The 19,345-nt window shown below is 34.6% G+C and overlaps 1 protein-coding gene and 1 long non-coding RNA gene across 2 annotated transcripts; one reads left to right on the forward strand and one right to left on the reverse strand.

Annotated features, from left to right (window-relative positions):
- Positions 1-613: 613 nt before the first annotated feature.
- Positions 614-6,400, reverse strand: LOC132307822 (probable sodium/metabolite cotransporter BASS5, chloroplastic). The gene is made up of 9 exons (XM_059805695.1): positions 6,144-6,400; positions 5,974-6,021; positions 5,695-5,795; positions 3,847-3,977; positions 2,935-3,128; positions 2,611-2,863; positions 2,272-2,525; positions 2,104-2,186; positions 614-1,155 (listed from the first exon to the last, which is right to left on the reverse strand). The coding sequence occupies exons 1-9, from the start codon at positions 6,295-6,297 to the stop codon at positions 1,093-1,095; spliced, it is 1,281 nt and encodes a 426-aa protein (XP_059661678.1). The 5' UTR covers positions 6,298-6,400; the 3' UTR covers positions 614-1,092.
- Positions 6,401-13,341: 6,941 nt separating this feature from the next.
- Positions 13,342-19,291, forward strand: LOC132307824 (uncharacterized). The gene is made up of 2 exons (XR_009482321.1): positions 13,342-13,801; positions 18,852-19,291. It is a non-coding gene; the product is annotated as an uncharacterized LOC132307824 (long non-coding RNA).
- The last annotated feature ends 54 nt before the right edge of the window (positions 19,292-19,345 follow it).

A 19,345-nucleotide genomic window follows, 5' to 3' on the forward strand; every position in this document is an offset into this window, starting at 1 on the left:
TTGTGAAATGTAATCACAAGGAATTGTCTTAATCGTCAAATTTTCATCTATTACGCAATAAAAGGCTTCACTTCCTACTTGGTTTTAATCCTCCATATGTATCTTCAATTTTGCTGCAAATAATCCTCCATATGTATCTTCAATTTTGCTGCAAATTTCACACTAAAATTACAATCCTCTGAGAATTTCCAAACTCTTTATCTTCACCACCTGATTGATTGAAATTTGCAAGATCAAATCTGCATTGCTTTCAGGAAAAAAATATTACATTATTTGCTCATTCAGGTAGCCTGCACTCTTTGAACATTTGCCATCCTCCAACTACAAGAGAGAGATTATACCCTGCCATGGCTTCCAATAGCAACTTCCCAAAAATGCCCAGTTTCAACTTCACACAAACTTCCTTTCCAGTTTTACAAATTAGCCCACAACACTCCGCGACACTCCTTTTAGTAGGAGTTCAAATGCCTCTTGTAGGAATGATTTCAAGATGAAATGGCTTCAAGTCCTTGATAAACCTGAGTGAATTCACCATTTCCTAGTTAAAAAGTTTACTTCTTTAGTTCTTAATCTATTCCTCCATTACTCTTCAAAAACAGTGGCCATTGATACCTTGTTTGCATTTTGCCAATAGAACATTCAAAGGAAGAGATATCAAGCTTACAAGTGTTCAGCAATATTCCTTTCAAGGCATGAAAATTTTATTCACATGCTCACACACACACACATATAAATTACTACATTTTCCTTCAACAGAGGGAAGGAAAAAAGAGCTAAAGTAAAAGAAAGAAGCTGGTTTTGCCACTACAAAGAATTCTAGACGATTTCAGATCCTTATGAAGTCCCCTCTATAAATTCTCCTTTTACCCTTTTCCCCCCTTCTATCAAATATTAGTATGAACAGTGCTTAAAGAAACATCTTCCAGTCTTCTGTAATGGATATCCAACAATACCACCACATAACGCCTTCAAATGGCACCATCTTTAAGTGCCTTATTGCAGTTTTCTGCGAGGATGTGAACCTTCGCACAGCAAATAGCCTAACAAATATATTTGTCAGCTTCTGCTGGCAGGAATTATTTCATCACGTTTCTATTCTTTTCTCTTAGCCCACAGCATGACAAGAGAGAATCCCATCAGCGACATGATTACAACCTGCAAAACAATAGAGACAGTGGTTATTGTTCAAAATGTTACCAAATCATTTATACCTGATATTCTGGAAGCCAATTATTAAAAAAGACGAGACAGAAAAACATAAGTAAAAGGTTCATGGAATATTTTTTTCTAGAATTGAACCCACGACACACTCTCCCCTTCAGAAACCACTATGCCACAACAGTTATTCATTAATGTAATCTCTTATGATCAATAATTTCTAAAATATAGTCCTCTATATAGCCATCTCATATTTTCTTAGTCATCATACAAGTTCAACATCTCACGTCTTAAAAGGCTTAATCGAATAAACAATACGAGTTACCTCATGCATCTTCCTAAACCCTGCTAAATCCCCAATTACATCAACTGAGCCTCCTCCCAAGTACATGTTTTGAATTCCCTCTATCCACGAGTATATCTCAGCACAAGTTTCATTGCCTTCCCCTTTTTCTATGCAGTGTTATTCACCATATTGTTTCTCACTGACATTAGCCATATTGTTTCTCATTGAAATTAGGTTATGATGTGAGAATGCAAGATATAGATGAGATACCTTGAATACATGATCAGTGTGTGTGTGTGTGTGTGTGTGTGTGTGTGTGTGTGTAATACAACATTAGCAAAGCAGGATTAACTGACAATAAAGATAACTAGAATCTGAATCATCCAATCATTTTAACACCTTCAAAGATTTACCCACTCAATCACCTCCATTTCCAAAAGAACATGGGGAAGGACCCATTACCATAGGTCCATAGGCATCAATATCAACCCACAACTAGATAGTCGGTCGAGTCATTATATAATGAAGTCATATTTCTTATCGCTTATATGAGGGACTAAAACCTCTGCTACAGTACAAAAGATCACAAGTTTTGCACCAGCTTTCATTGTTGGAAAAACAATGTAAACAATTGGTTATAAACCATATCATTAACTTACAGAGATTGCCGGAGGCACAGACACTAGTGGATCTTCAAAAAACCTATTTGCAAGTGCAAGGGCCAGAAGACTGCTCTGCATTCCTGCAAGAGAGGAGAGAGGGATGAGGATTACTTAGCTATAATAATATAATCTACCTATATTATATTGAATGAAGAAGTGTCAAACCTGTCTCATAGGATAATGTTCTTTGAAGCGCTTTCACATCAGGTGTGTCGCGGAAGACAAGGCCAGAAAGGACATAACCAGCAACAAATGCGGACAAGTGAAATGCAATGACAAGCAACACCACAGATAATCCAAATGGGGACATAACAGAATCTATGTTAATAGCAAGTGGTGCTCCAACACAAAGAGCTGTCACGAATACTGATAGTGGAGGCAAAAATGGCCGAATAGCATTACAAACTTGGGGAAATAATCTGTAACCCAAAAAGAATGCAAGACAGGTGAGAACTTATTGAAGTTATCTGACCTGGGAAAAAAAAAAAAAAAAAATTTGTGCACCTGTTCAAAAGCAAGCCAGCAGCAATGGGTGCAACTACAATCTGCAGAATACTGGACACCATTCCTTTTACATCTACAGGCAACCTCTTTCCAATAAGCAACAGAGATAAGATTGGGGTGACAAACACCGCAGTAGCAGTAGACAATGATGTCATCACAATGCTTAGAGGGGCCATTGGTGGGTCTGTTAGAAAAGTAGCATAATTTGATAGTTGTGCCCCACTGACACAAGAAGCCAACATGATCCCAGCACCTGATTCATAGATTTACAAAAGTTAGCATAGAGTCACCTATTTTGTGATATAAAGATAAACTGTTCCTTACCTAAGGAAGTTGGGAGACCAAATATTGTCATTGAAATTGTGCCAAACAGATAACCAAGGAAGGGCTTTACAACAAACTGGCCAACATAACCAGCAAAAATAGCTGCTGGTCTTTTGAATGCTTCAAGAAAATCTTTTTCACTTGAATTAACACCCACAGCAAACATCAAGAAACCTAATGCTGGGGCATAGTACCTAGAAACAGTTCATAGAAGTATTACAGAATTAAATTGGCACAAAACTTCAATTCATTTTTACTTTCTTTATTGCGTACGATCGCCCCTGTGCAACAACTAAGTTGACTCCATCTTACGAAGTCAGAAATTACATTTACATTCCTGTACCTCATTAGTTGCACCAGGGAGTTTCATATGCAGTCGAATCTAATATATCCTCTTCATGTTCCTGAGGTAAAGGTGAAAGCACCAAAGCAATTTTCTGAACACTAATATAAATAAACACAAACTTATATATAGTTTTGCTGCACTTAATTCATTCTTTTCTCTTTCACGAGGAGGTTAAAGTTAATCAATATGCAACAACTATAAAGATATAATTATGAAGCAAATTCATCCCCATAAGGTTTTATAGCATCTGAAATGAGTATCAGCCAATGAATATATATTTTTGGAGCAAAGTCATTCCATGAGCTCTTATAGCATTAGGATGAATCTCTGCCCATGGAAGCATAGGAGTAGGATTGTGCACAGGATCATTTTTGTGGTTTTTCTATCCACCAAGCAAAAAGGTAAATTTTCTCATTATAGGAAATCGCTTTAGAAGAAATTCCTGAAAATATTGCATGATTAAACCAGCGGCAGAAGGAACATTCTTCCACATAAGATGCTCTCAGATGCAACAGAACATGCAAATGGACACAATCAATTTATTCATCTAATAAATTTTCAACAACCTGTTAGTAAACCATGTGAATGAAGGTGGATATATAAGAGCCAAAATTGTACTGGCAAGGACTACTTGAGGTAGAACAGAATTGGCTCCCTTCAAGATCTTAAAAAATGTACCTTCCTTGTTCTTCAGAACCTGAAACAGAACAAATAAAACTATAATCAAGGTGAGGACTATAATACTTTGCAAATGCCTTACATTAATTAATGAATAAAAATATCGACTCTTGCCATATACCAACAAAGAACACATAAACATCTATTTTCAGTTAGTATTATTTTCCTTTTCCCAGGCGGAGAGAGGTAGACAGTTCCCTCCAGTCTCCAAGTATGTCTATTTACGGTGCTTGTGCTACCAAACTATCTATTCATCTTTAGTTTTTAATGCTAAATAAAATGGTACCACCAACTACAATGGATCCCCATTGTGCAACACCAATTACTCCTCACAACGCACTGGAACTTATACAACCAGACCGGTAGGGGTTTCACAGCTTAGGCACTGCTCAGTAATGCTTTTAAGTCCTTTTAGTAAGTAAAAAAGCAAACACCATATTTCATTGAGTATTGCAGAATTGTGAATGTTGAGATGAATGTGCGACAAGAAAAGTATACATAAAATTAGAAATAACAGCACCCATTGAAGATAAAACGAGAAAAAATCAGTTAAGATGGTTTGGAAATGTACAAAGATGACCATTCTAGTTAAGAGGAGTGACATGGTACACATTGAGGATAATACTAGGGAAAGGGAAGATTAAATTGTATCATGGTATACTTTGTAAAGAAAGATATGACAAAATATCGTTTAATTGTGGCGATGGGTGTAGATAGAGCATCATGAAAAAATATGATTTATGCAGCCGACCCAAGTAATTTAGCTTTGCCGAGTTGAGTTGCATGAATGAGTTTTTATGCATATATAGGCATGTACGTGTATGCTTATTTGGGCACATCATAGGAATGTATAAGCTAGCATAGATTATTTGTATGTAGGGGTATATCTACAAGAGAATAGTAATATATATGAACATATATTGGTATATAGGCACTTAGGGACTACATAAAGACATTTATACATATTAAAACTATATGATTTTATATTAGTATATAGAAGTGAATATCGCTGTGTTATCTCAGTTTTTCTAAATGCATGAAGTACCCCTGTTGGACACAACACCTAGTTACTCATATGGGATATGCATCCAACAATGTCCGCTTAGAATTACCTAAGCAACCCTAGAAACTGAACCTGTTGTGTTTCGGTCCCTGTACATAGAGGGGCTAAGGGAATTACCAAACGAAGAAACCACAGAATAGAGGCTTGAGCCACGTCATCTGCCACTAATTGTAAAAATGCCATCTCTCTCTTCCCGGCAGATTGATTCTGCCATTGTGAATGTTGTTAACATAGTAAAGCGCATGCAACGATCTTTATTGTGCTAAGTCTGGTAGGCCTCAAGATCACGGCGATGTTGAGATGCATTGCCGTGCTCTGGCTCAGCCATCACATGCTCAAGAGTCTACAAGACTTCTTGCTCATTGAGGAGATATTGGATCATTCGGCACCAGATGTCATATGTAATAATTCAGAAATTGTACATAAAACTCTCTTATTATGTTCTTTTTACTGTATTAATGCTTCAAAAAGAGTGAAGTACCCAAATTAAATAATAAAGAGGTAGCATAGATAGATAGACGAGAGATGTGATGTTATTCAAGCAAATATTTCAAGCATGTTATAATATTAGTTAGGGCAACAGATATGACCAAAAAAAAAAGGAAAATTTATTGAGCAATTGATTGAAAAATATGTATATAATTGAGCAATGTGTGTAAAATTAGAGGGTCACTTGGGTTGGTTCAGGAACATGATTGGGGGATTGATCAGGATCAAACGCATCTGAGAACTTATCCGACACCCGTCCTCTGACTAATAGTCTTGATCTCCAACCTAAAATTCACCAAAACAAATACTCAAAATGCACATACATACAGATATATATATATATATATATATATATATATATATATATATATATATAAGAACAACCATTAACGAAGAATAACAAAAAAAAAAAAATCCAAGCTTATGTTAACAAGCTCAAATTAGAGAGTATCGGAAAACTTACATGGAGAAACCAAATCAATAGGATTCAGAAACCCTAGAGAATGCTCGTCTGCTATGCGAACAAGTAGAATCGAACCATCAAACAAAAGTAGTAGAAAGAAGCTTCATAGTCATTAAATTATTTCATAATAGACATACAAATGTGTGTATAGAGAGAGAGAATAGGTTCACCTGATGAGGAGTTGAGACATTTTCGCGCGAATACATGAAGCGGATGTTGATGTTTGATACGAAGATCCCTAAGGAGCGGAGGTGAGAATGAAGGTTGATGATGATGATGGATGTGCAACTGTTGGTGTTGAAGAAGCTGGCGGCTGAGATTCATTTGAGAAACGGCGGCAACTAACTACTCTTGCTTTTCCGGCTCAATTCAGTACTATTCAATTTCAACCATCCCACTCATTCCAGTTTCCTCTAACAAACTCAATATTATACAGCTACTGTACATATAGTAGAAACGGCTTAATTTTAATTAAGTGATTTTTTTTGTTAATGATATTTAAATTACATCATCAAACACATTCAATGAGAGAATCACATAACTTATTATTCATAATTAATTAGTGATTGAGTTATTAGATAGCACGGTTTAAGTAAATTTTATAATTTTTTTAATTCTTTATTTTTTATTTTCAATATGAAAAATTTAGGCTACAATTATTGAAGAGGGGTTCCCTTTTGGATATAAATCCTATCAATTTTAACAACATGATTAGATGCTACTGTTAAAAACATTTTATAACACCTAACACTTTTAACTTACGAATTATATATTCTCAATTCATTGAGTACTAGTTTGATAGGCATGAATAAAATTAATGGGAATAGAATGAAGTTGAGAATGAGAATATAATGAAATAGTCATTCTCATTCTCATATTTGATTGCAAATATGAAATGATGTTGGAATGAATCGATAATCACACTTTTAAGTGATGGTGGTGGTGGCGGCGGCAATAGGAAACGATGGCAGTGGAGACAACGGTGGTAGAAGGAGAAGGGGTGGCAGAAAGGGGGGGTGGCAGTAGCAGTGGTGGAGGAATGTGGTGACATAAGGCGGTAGTTGTGGTGGTGGTGGATTATAGTGGCAGCAAAAAATTTCATTTCTTAGAATGAATTTTCATTTCATTTGTTTAGATATTAAATGAATTTTCATTATAAAGTGTTGACCCTACGGATTTCTCCTAAGGGCAATTCGGTACTTTTGATGATAACAAACCATTAATGATGTTCAATGGACTAATGTTTTCATTGAAATTCAATTCCATATCAAAAGGAACATTATAAGGACAGGAAGGAAGTATCCAACTCACTGAAGCTAAAATCACACTGGAACATTCATCAAGATACAACCGGCTCAAGGAAGTGTACGTAACTTCAAAGATCATAAAAGCCTATCTATGGGGTAGACAGGTTGGTGAGTGATTTAGGAACTAAATGTAAAGAATCTATGAGATCATCTGAAGCTCTTTGTAAGATCATTCATCTCTCACACACTTCAGATCATCACACTCATGCATATCAAAGTTCAAATCATTAACACTAAGTATCTAAACCTTGAGGCATCACACAGCAGCAATCAAATAGGTTAAGATTGAACTCAGCCGACTCAGTCAGCAATCCAGCCGACTGGATTAGGCCGAGACTCAACAAATTCAGGAAGGTAACTCAGTCGGCTCAATTAACAAATCAGCCGGCTCAGTTCACAACTGAGCCGACTCAGTTTGAAAATTCAGTCGACTTAGTTAGGCCGAGGTTATGCATTTTGAAAATCTTGAATTTATCCAACTTAGCCGACTTGGTTATTAACCAAGTCGACTTGTTCTTGAACCCAACCCAGCCGACTTAGTTGATGGTCAACCAGATCTGCATTGAAATCCTCCATATTTCAACCCGTGCTTCTCTTTATGCTTTTACAGTTTGACTCACATGGGTTCACTGACATATTGTGTGTCTTCTAGCTCTTGTCTTGATGTCAACAGCCATTTTATCTATTAAAGGATCATACACATGATTTCAAATCTTATCTGCCCTATGCACTGAACACTTCTGTCAGACAAGGAATCTCTGTTATAGGAAGCTTCTCTACCAAATGTGCCATGACAAGTCTTAATCAAGAAAAGGACTTTCAACGGCTAAGTCAAGGGCTTACAACGTTTATGGTCTATGAAAAAGCTTTATAAATGTTATGAGAAGTAAGCTGCAAAAGACAAGTCTCCAAGCCTCATTTTCAACAAGTGATTCATATCATCTCACTGAGAAAGAAAGTTTGGTTACCCTCCACTCTTTAATTCTCAAAGCTAAACTTCAGATTTTTCTTTCACACATACTTCATTTAGAGAGAGTGAGCTTTATTTGTATCATTGGATTCTCTAGAAAGAGTGAATTGTAAACTGTGAGAGAAATATTGTTGTAACACACTTATTCATTTCATTGTAAGATTAGGAGAAGAAATTCTCTTAGTCCAATTACTGTAAGGGCTGGTTTGGCCCCTAAGACTTTGAGAGAGCGTCTCTCAGCAGGAATAAACTGTTTCTTTCAAGGTTTGCTCTCCACCCGTAAGGAAGAGCCATATTAGATTGGGAAGTCTCAAGAGGGGTCTTGAGCCGAGGAATAGGAGCTTCCGAACCTCGCTAAAATCGCTGTGTCTATGTTTGTAATATCTCTATCTCTCCCCTTTACATTACTGCTTACATTTATATGCTGATTTATCTAACTTGATTCTGTTATCTCACTATTGCATATCAGCTTAAGTAGTTATTCTAAGAATACTTTTTCAAATCTTTAAATTTGCTTTAGTTGGACAAGGACTCTATTCACCCCCCCTCTAGAGTCCATTATTGGGCAACATAAAGGAATAATCATTCTCATTTTATTTTGTTTGGTAGAAATAAAGGAAGAGGTGTAAAAAGAAAATACGAAGAAATGAACAAACTCCATCTGTTCAGAAGAGATGATACAAAGAAATAAAGGAAAATAGGAGAAATTTTCCATCATTTCTTCTTTATAAATTTTCATCCATCCAAAAGTGGATCATTATAGAATTTTTAAATTAAATACTATCTTAAATTACACAATTTTTATCATTTCAACTACAATATTATACATATTACTGGACTTAATGGTAAAAACAATTTAAAACTTTATTTTTCCTTATTTTCTAAAAAATATAATAAATTGTGAGCTCATTATCTTATCTTCCATCAAAACTAACAAAAACAATGAAAAACACACTCTTTGTAACGACCCGAACCCGAGGGTCCGAATTGCTAACCGGGTCCTTACCTGAACCCTCGGTTAACTAAAAACATTACCGTCCTTTCCTATATCAATACATAATATACGTGTCATCCCAGGATTTATAAATAATAATAATAATAATAAAATGAGATCATAGCTACAAAATATATCAAACGGTCCACTAACCGATCAAAACCTATGGAAAAACGTCGTCTGCCACTTCCTTCCCGTGACTAGAAAAATGTTAAAATGATGAATTGAGCTAAACACTCAGTAGGAAGTGTCTAAAACACACCTCTTATGACCCTGTGAATCCACATAGAGAATATAAAACAAGAGAACGGGATCATATATCGGGAGTCAAGTAAAACCACTGTATTATCAACAAACATACATATCTCAACCAATTACCAAAAGCACCACGTATGCCAATGATGTGCCATGCCATGCAATGTCACTCCCCGTTTCCGAAACCATACCGTTTCAACTTTCAAACCGTTAGTGTAATCCGACCCAAGGCACCTCTAAGGCATTATAAAAGGGGGATTGGCTAACCATCCACAACCACAAGGCACCTCCAAGGCGTCGCATCCGGCTTGGTTAGCTCAACCACACTAGGGTCTCTCCCTAGTCCTCTCTCTAGACCACACTAACACCACGGATCACTAGGAGCCTCCTAGGTGTCCGGGTTTTCGCAAACACTTTTCAAAAACTTTTTCCTAAAACAATTTCATTGGTTTTAAAAATATATACTTTTCCCCTTTTTCTTTCCCAATGGATGCATAAATGCTTCATGATTCCAAATGCCAAATTCAACAACTATATTCTATACATTTTACCCATATCATAATCACAACTTGTAAAAGAATATTTTAAACATTTATTTATACGATTATGACATCAAATTTCTATGGCAATTGAAATACATAAGTAAACAACTTGTTATTTTTAAGCATGCTTCTTTACTATAAGGATGTAACTAAATTTACAAACTCATTTATCACATAGCATACATCCACCACTTTACATATAATCAACCACAATCACATAATCAAAATAATTGAAATTAAACATGCTTATAGTCAATTTAAGAAGGAAAATTCACATAAAACCTAAGAAATTGTGAATTAGAGCACCCCTACCTCAAAAGTAGCCAAAATACATCCCCGGCCGAAAAAGTCAACGTCGGTCAACGGGTGCGGAACAGAAAACTGTTTAGTGGGAACATAGCCGTCGACGAGGAGATTCTACTGTTCCAAAGGCTCAGCTTCGGAATCCGACTCTAAGTGGCCCAAAACCCCCTCCGAAGTCTTAAATCAGAAAATTTCAAAAATTCGTAAAATAATCACTGCACCTCCAAAAATTAAATCATTTTAATATGTGATAGAGAACGACGAGATGAACATTTTCCGTCAAGAAACCAAGACCGGAAGATCAATTGGCCAAAAAATGGAAGAGAACAAAAATGAAGCTTAAAAATAAAGAAAAACAAAAACAAAGAAGCTTGTAGAGAGAGAAACAAATGCTGCATGAGAGAGAGGAAATTCTAGCTGAAAATCGATAAGTGTGGTGATATATAATCACCTTTTATCCAAGCAGGTCCCACGTGTCAAAAAAAAATCTCTTTTGCCTCCTTATATCTATATATACATTATACACACTATAATTGATACAATTATACACACAACCACATAATCATGTTCTAAATAATAATATATGAAGTGGAATAGCCCCGTAAAATAATTCCGTGCACCAACAATACCGGTTGCGGGTCCTGCCCACGACCTCCTGGCCCGAAAAACTAAAAAATGCCTAAATAGCAACCGGTGTATTTCCAAGAGTTCTAAACTCAATGGAACACCCCAACCAACTCTCGGACACACCCACCACACCTTACGCTGTCCGACACGCAAAACGAGAAAAGATGAAATTGCCCTCGTAAAATTAAAAAATTACAAGAAATGAAAAATGGTAAAAATTAAAAATATTACACTCTTCCCCTAGGGACATCCATCAATTATTCTCTCATATTCATCCAATTTTTTTCTTTCCTATCAAACGGAGTATGCATGTCCTAAACATCACACACTTTAACAATTACTCTTTATAGTTTATAGTTTATAATTACATATTTTCAATTTATTGAATACTAATTGTTAATCTTAAATTTCTCTAAGAAGTTTAAGTTTATTTCTAAAATAGTAATACATTTTTTTAGCTTGAAAAATATTTGAATATTTTTTCTTTTCTGAAATATACTAATTGTCTAATCATTGAAACTATAATTTATCAAAATATTAAATATGTTTGAATAGTTAAACAAAATAAAATTAAATGTTGAGCAAAATTTAAGTAATAATTTAAGATTAGTGGTACTCTTTCATCTTTCAAAACAAAAGATGTGCCAAAAAATAAAACTTATTAGTAAGTTTAAAAAAAATTTACCCGTTTGAGATTGCTATTAGAATGATGAAAGCACTTTTATTAGTAGAGCTATTATAAAATTGCTGTCAGTAAAAAACATGTTATGCGTTTGGTGATGAATTGTATAAAACACTTTTTATACTTAAATCACTTTTAAATTTTTTTTGATAAAAATGTTGTTTAAAACACTTTTACTATTGATTTTACTAATAATATCCCTATCTTATATATGTATTTTTCCGTTCTATATAAGATTAATTTTTGCTTACAAAAGAAAAAAATAAAACATCATCAGTATTCATGTTTTATGAAATTCAAATTGTATAAGATTCAAGATATTGAAGTTTAGTTTGACTAATTATAGCTTAATTTTTTCATGAATATACTAATTACTGTTTTATGTGACTTTAATTTTAAATAAAGTTAACTCAATAGTGAAATCCAATTTATTTTCAATTTCCAACATCTCCCAGAATTATTCAGCTGAGCAGGCATGCTTTGTGCATCCATCCTTATCTGGCCATCCAAACCCTTTTTTGGATACACTTGCACATTTTAGAACTTAACTGCGATAGATATTGTAAAATGAACTCACCTAATAAATAGGAAATAATCACAATCAGAATAGAAGTTCCAGAAATAATATTGCTTATTTTTTTTTTAATTCATAAAATAAAATTTACAAGATACTCAAATAGACTAGACCAATAAGATTTCCGATCTAGCTACAGGTGTGTGAATTTTCTTTAATTCCTGGCTGGATGATGGTAAAAATGAACTAAACTTTTAGTAAACAAAACTTCTAATATAATTTGAATTAATATAATTTGAATTTATAATATAAGTTTTTAAAGGGGTGATACTAGATTCGATAACAATAATAATAGTGGTACAGTGGTACAGATATGTGACAGAGTCCCAGACAACACAAATTTGATTTGCAGAATCACTATATATTATTTTTAATAGGGATAAATTGTATTTTAAAAAAATAAAGAGGGATTAAATTGTCTTAAAAAAATATAATTATCTAAAAAAATCTACCTCTATCAAATACGTAATTCTAAAAGTAAACTGCTTTTATAATCAAACTTCTACTATCCAAACGTATTTAGTTTTTTTACCTAATTTTTAAAATTAAAAATACTTTTTAGTGGTCACAAAGGAACATTTTAGTAGTAAAAAAGCAATCCCAAACACGCTCATAATATGTTTTATATTGGCCTCACCAAAAATGTTAAGTGAAGAATGGGTTTAAACAAATTTAAGTAAAGGAAAATTATATATAAATGGAGTCAAAGTTCCATATTTACTTAGAAACTGAGTCAAAGTTCCATATTTCTCTAAAATGGATTGCTGAGGTGGCACATGATTTTTTACTGTTTAGAAAATTATGGTACCTAAAATGCCCTTTCCTAACAAAAAAGTAGTACCTTCAGTTCAAAAAAGTAATACCTTCGGAGAAAAAATAGTACCTTCGCGAGTATTTAAAAAACATGGTACCTGGACGTCAAAAAGTAGTACCTTCAGTTAAAAAAAGTAATACCTTCGAAGAAAAAGTAGTACCTTCGCGGAAGGGTATTTTAGGCACCACAATTTCTAAACAGTAAAAAATTATGTGCCACCTCAGTAATCCATTTTAGAGAAATATGAAACTTTGATTCAACCTCTAAGTAAATATGAAACTTTGTAATTTCCCCTTTAAGTAAAGAGTGAGCTCATGGGTTTAAACAAAATATGTTTTAATCGACAAATCTGAGGATAAAAATAAAAGAACAAATAAAAAAAATGACAAAATCCAAGGCACGCAAGAGGCGGGAGCGGCAGACGTAGGTCGTCAGGAGGGTAGTAAAGACCCGTTCAGCCATCGTAAATTCGTTCATCGATTCATTTTATTTACAATGTTTTAGCAGCTATTGTCAGCCATTGAATATGGGGTTTATCGATCAACTGTCCAGCAGTTGCTACGTTTGATTCATTGGCGATTACATATTGCATAAATGATGAGGACGACGGTGTGGTGCCGCAGTTGAGGTGGAGGGAATGGGGATTTGATGAAATTGAGGGAATCGGTCGGACGGTTGTGCTGGACTAAAGTGGTCTTCACTTTCTGTGGGATGTTGGCCGTTGTTTATCTCAAATGAGTCCGCCCCTTCTTCATATAAGGTATATGTATATATATATATATATATATATATAAATAAAAGTACACACGCACACATTGATTTAGTGTTGCTTTAACTGCTTTTTACAGAATTTCTATACGTATGAGACAATAGTTATACTATCAAAATCTTCTGTAGGATATTTTGTTTACAGTGAGAGATCTGTCATGATTGCACAGCTCGTACTCTTTTTCGGTTTGTATATGTTGGAATTGTCTAATCGGTCTATATGTTTTAGAAGTATCTTTTTCCTTACCAAGAAAAAAGGCTTTGGAAGTACCATTGGACGTAGTTATTTAGTGTCAATTAATTCGTGACTTATTAAGAAAAAATGTCATTAGTTATGCTATGTCATTCATGTTTTGAGGGTGTAATCTGCAATATATAAAAGATATGATGAGAAGAAATCATTATGTTATACATTTATTCAACACAAAACCATACAAAAATGCCGACAGAAATCTAGCCTAGGCATGTAAAGCCATCATCTTTATCACAAAATAAAACAACACACAGCAAAAAATTCACAAGAAATTGAAGTCTAAATTGGGAGATGACCTAAACTAGAATGAAATTTTTTGGGAAACTAAACTTACAGGTGCAAATGCGATTGCCTAATAGGGTTGATGGAGAGAACCCTGCAATTTGGGTTGGATTGACTCGAACAGGTGCAAATGTCATGATCTTTAACTGACTCAAACAAACCTCATGAATCTCGATCTTCAAGGAGAATCAATATGGTGGTCAATGTGGAGTCGGATCTTTAACTAATGATATTTTTTTCTTTCATATATTGGGGAGGTTTACCCAAGTTTTTTTTATTTTTATTTTTGTTTTAATGAAAATCAGGCAGGGTAATTTTTTGGCCATCTCTAATTTTTGACACCTGAAAGCATGCACCGGTAAGTGCATACCTCTGATATTGATGTATCTCACTAAGTGCTTTTGTTTGTCGTGTTATGAGAATCACTTTCCACGGAATAGAATGAAATATATGTATAAAAGATGTGATGTCATGCTTCTGTTACATTGAATATGAAATCATGTTAGCTTTATGATAATTCATTGTCCACACTTTGTTTTAATGTTTGTGGCTGACATGGAAAATTCTTCCCCATAATTTTCATTATATTGCTTACTATTTCTTCATCGGTTTGCACTTCATGGTCATATGCTCTCTGATCTTCATACAATGGACAAACATTCTTTTTAAAGGGGAGACCTATGCTTCACTGGCTTGTGTGGGCCTTGTGTATTTCTTTTTAGTAAGTGACCTTGCATATTAAGAAACGACTGATACTTTATGAAAAAAAAAAAGTTCACATTGCGTGCTAATGTATGTTTTAGAATTTTATTGGATAAATGAGGGGGAAGTGTAACACTCCTGATCTTTAGGTGGATGTTTGTTTCAGGGCAAACAACTGTGCATTTTCTGTCTCCAGTGTCACTTAACTTCGAAAACGTCATAACTCATAACACTGTTGCTACACTGTGAGCTTATAGCAGGATGCATGACCCTGCCATTGCTTGATTTATTGACAAATCTTCTTGGACTATTGGCCAGATGAGAGGCTTTTTGAGGTTGGTGAGTGCCCCCATCTATCAGGGGTTGTGTCTGTTCCTTCTGCCTTCTCAGGAGAAGAGAGTCCTCTACAATCTCCACAGTTATTAACCTATTATACCTGCATGTTTTATGATGCCAATCCTGGTAGTTCACAAGCATCTAATTTTCTTTCCCTTTAATTGGTGGCTCTGTGAGATTGCAGTTGATTTTAATCCTGGACTCAGTTTTGGAACTACAAAAGAGTGAGTGGGGGGTAAACCTTTGAGTTCGCACCGAGCCCAAGACCCAAGAAATCCAATAAACCTCAAACCGCACCATCTCCTATAGGTTTCTCAGTTGTTTGGGTTACTCAGTTTGCATACAAGTTGAGTGAGTTTTTTTGGGTAAATATAAAATGCTTATATACATGAAATAAACATAAATTACCTCTTTATTAAATAATAGAACTATATCCGTGTAACCTGTAATAGAAGTGTTCATACCATGTCATTTTAACTTGTAATAAAAGCAACCAGACAATTTATCACAGCATAAACAATAATTATAACGGTAATAATGACAACTATTCATGTTCCAAAAGGACAATATAACCAAAGGGTAAAATGTGCAACTTTAACCTTAATATATGTAATTAACATACTGTATTAAAAATCTAAAAAAATATGAATTTTTCTTATACTTTGGGTTATTCATGTTGGAGGAACTCTTACCCAAGTCCCATCCAAAATGAATTCAGGGTTCTTAATTTTGGACCAGATCCAAATCTCGAGATCTCAAATATGCTGTGCAATCCCGCCAATTTTTTTGGTTAGGTTCGGGGTACCCAGGTTAGACCCAACCAAGTCCCACCACTTGAGAGGGTTCAATTGACACCACTGATATGAAAAAGATAGGGTCTGTTCTATAATGTTAAAAAATGGTTTTCCTAAAAATGATCTTCTCTGATGTTGTGGAAATTAGAAGGTGGGTCCGATACCTGATCTTGAGAAGTTGTGAGAAAACTTCAGGGAATGTTTTTCTTTATCTTTTGGTTGGGCCATAGAATGGGACAGGCCCTCCTTAACCCTCTCTCAATCCTTTCTCTTTTTCCCTTACTTAATCATACATCTCCCTTAGGTCCAGTTTGGTTGGAGAGAAGTGGAAAGAAAATAAGGGTGGGAAATGGTATGCTGTGTTTGGTGTAAATTTTGAAAGGAAAAGAAAGGAAATGGAGGGATTTGGGGGATACAAATTAGGCATGATGAATAGGATTAGTTATCCTCCCAAAATGGGAGGAAATGGAAGGAAAGAGCTACAAAGTTTAATGAAACTTTTATAATACTGGATTTGCCCATATTTTTATAAAAGACAAAATCTTAATGCCATATGAGTTCCAGGGCATGTTTTTATTCTCTTTAACCTTTATTTGTTTTCAAATTGTCACTTTGGTTTGAATGATGTTTAGTACAATCTTTTTTATTTATCTTACAACTTCTGACTTTTATATTTGTCTTTTAAATCTGAAAGGTATAGTGGTAAATTCATTACAATAATTATCATTTCCTTTCTTTTGCCTTATTAATCAACCAAACAGGATGAGAGGTTAACAGTATCCTTTCCTTTCTTTTCTCTCATAACTAGTGTTATTATTTCTTTTCTTTTAGACATAGCGAAAGGAATTGGCAAGGCATACAAGCCAAGTTTGACGGGTGGCGGTAATATGTTTTTAAAGTTACTCACCTAGTTCCCAATAGCAAATTAAGGAGAAGGGGGAGGGGGGAAGAAGCAAGAAAGAAGGGAGAGGATAGTAGGAGATAATTAAAAGGATTTTTCCTCTTGCAGTAATTATCTTTCTTCAATTAGCAAGTCTAGCATAAAAGTAAGAAAAAGAAACATTATTCAAATTTTACTTATTAGATTGAAAGATTATGATTCCATGTAATGAATTGTTTATTGGGTTAAATTTATAGTCTAGGGTTATTATTTCCAATTTTCCTGCTTACGTTATTTAATAATGCTAAACAAAAATAATTATGACTTGAAATTCACATTTAAGGAGATGCTATATTGGTTCCATATTGTTTCAAACAAAGTACCATATTAAAAATGTCATTATCACATTATTCATGCATATAAATTTTTACTAAAAGCTCCACATGTAAACCATTTTTCCTAATTATTATTAGTTTTTCTGTGATGATGAATTGAAATTGAATTATTTAGGTTTTTATTGTATTAAATTTGTTAGTTCTTGTTAGCTGACCCTACTCAATGAAATTCTTGGTTCTGACCCTGAGCCTGGTAATCTTTCTGCAGCAGTGCTGCAGTCTACCTTTTCTTACTTCCGCTAGCCAAACAATCTATTTAAGGCCATATATTGACATTTTTCTGAAAAATCTTGAAATGATTGAAGTGCTTTATGCAGATATGGTCATGAAGGTTAATGGCAGATCTAACATTTTGTTATTGTTCCACAAAATGACTGTTTTGAGACTTCAACTTGTGTCTTCATGTTTGTCAATTAGAAAATTTTATCATTGCACCAAGCAAGATTGATTTTGGTACTTTGAGAGCCAGAGTGTTCCTTTAAGAGTAACTCTACATCTCATAATTTTTGGGTACCCTTCTCTACAATAGATAACTTCGATAAAGTATACATAGAGACAGGAGATCAAACACAAAAACTCCCTGAATCTAGACACAAGACGGATCTGCATATGTTTTATTTGTATTTGCAAAAAATTAGTCGGGACAAATATATTTATTGATTTTCAATTGTGTGGATGCAAAATAACCGATAGCGAGCCAAACAAATTTAAAATAATGGTTGCATTTCAGATACCCTAAACAAAATGGTATAATACCTCTACATCGCACAGATTTAAGTAAATCAAACTGCAGATTGTATGTGCCCAAGCAAGTGTCAGACATGGGTTGGCACATGTTTCATGTGGACATGTGGTTGTCAAAGTAATGGTGATATCTACTGTCCTTGTGTATCTTAGCCAATATGCCATTGAATCATGTTCACTGAATAGTTTTAATTAGCTGTGGATTCTTAATATTTATTATTGTTATTATTATTTTGTTTGGAGAGGGGAAGGAAGTTTGGTGTTCAGAATTGAACCTGAGATTCAGATCACACTTCCAGTTGCCTGAGATGTGTATCATTTTACATGGTTAGGTTGCTAGTTTTGGGCTGCTGGCAAAGCTGAGAATTATCAGGAATTGGTTTGGTAATGATACGTTTCTCTTCTATCTTGTTGAAGGATTATCCGGTCATCTATTATGTTCATCCCCTTTGATTGCTTGTCTTTTCATTTCCACTACTTGTTTGGTAAATTCTCCCTTTCTTCCTATATATGGTATGATGGAAATGCAACATTAATCCTTTTGTATTGTAGCTGTCTGTTTGTTGATGATGGAAAATCATGAAGGTTTTTCTTGTTTCCTCGAATTCTCCCAACCCAATGAGCATTTTCATATTTTGATTTTGAATTATTTGCAGTGGCGTTCTAATATGATGACTGGTTGATGCATCACATGATCGACACTCCCTCAGCATCACAAATGATCTCCAATGTGGCTGGTTTCTGTGCCGCTATGATTGCTGGTGTACGCAAAAACCCGGCTCAACGCATTACAAAGGGAAGAGAGGTATTACTGCAGTAACCTTTTGATTTGATTATTTGTCTGGGTCGAGGCAGGGAATCATATGCCAACGAAGCAAGGTCAGATTTTCACATTTAAACACGATGTATGGCTGGACAAGGATTTTTCTTTTGTTAACCCACTTCAACTAGTATAGATCAGTGGTATAATTTATATTATGGCACTGAAACACAACGTGGTATGAAATGGAGAGAAAGAGAGATGGTTGATTTACATTTATATAAAAAAAAGTGACTTCAATTTTTGTTTGTTCTATTATAGTTTGTCTTTGCTCTCTCTCTCTGACTTGTCTTCAAAGGTTTAATTTAATGATTTAAATTGTGCGGAAAA

The sequence above is a fragment of the Cornus florida genome, unplaced genomic scaffold (assembly GCF_030987335.1).
Source record: "Cornus florida cultivar Cherokee Brave unplaced genomic scaffold, ASM3098733v1 CherokeeBrave_3.0.0_Hap2_Chr05, whole genome shotgun sequence".
NCBI lineage: Eukaryota > Viridiplantae > Streptophyta > Magnoliopsida > Cornales > Cornaceae > Cornus > Cornus florida.

Bases quoted from the DNA above. Each gene is read 5' to 3' on its own strand.
- LOC132307822 (XM_059805695.1), bottom strand. From the start codon at position 6,297: ATGAATCTCAGCCGCCAGCTTCTTCAACACCAACAGTTGCACATCCAT. The intron at 2,864-2,934 runs GTAAGGAACAGT...TCTATGAATCAG, and splicing joins TGGTCTCCCAACTTCCTTAG to GTGCTGGGATCATGTTGGCT. The intron at 2,526-2,610 runs GTGCACAAATTT...TTTGGGTTACAG, and splicing joins GCTGGCTTGCTTTTGAACAG to ATTATTTCCCCAAGTTTGTA.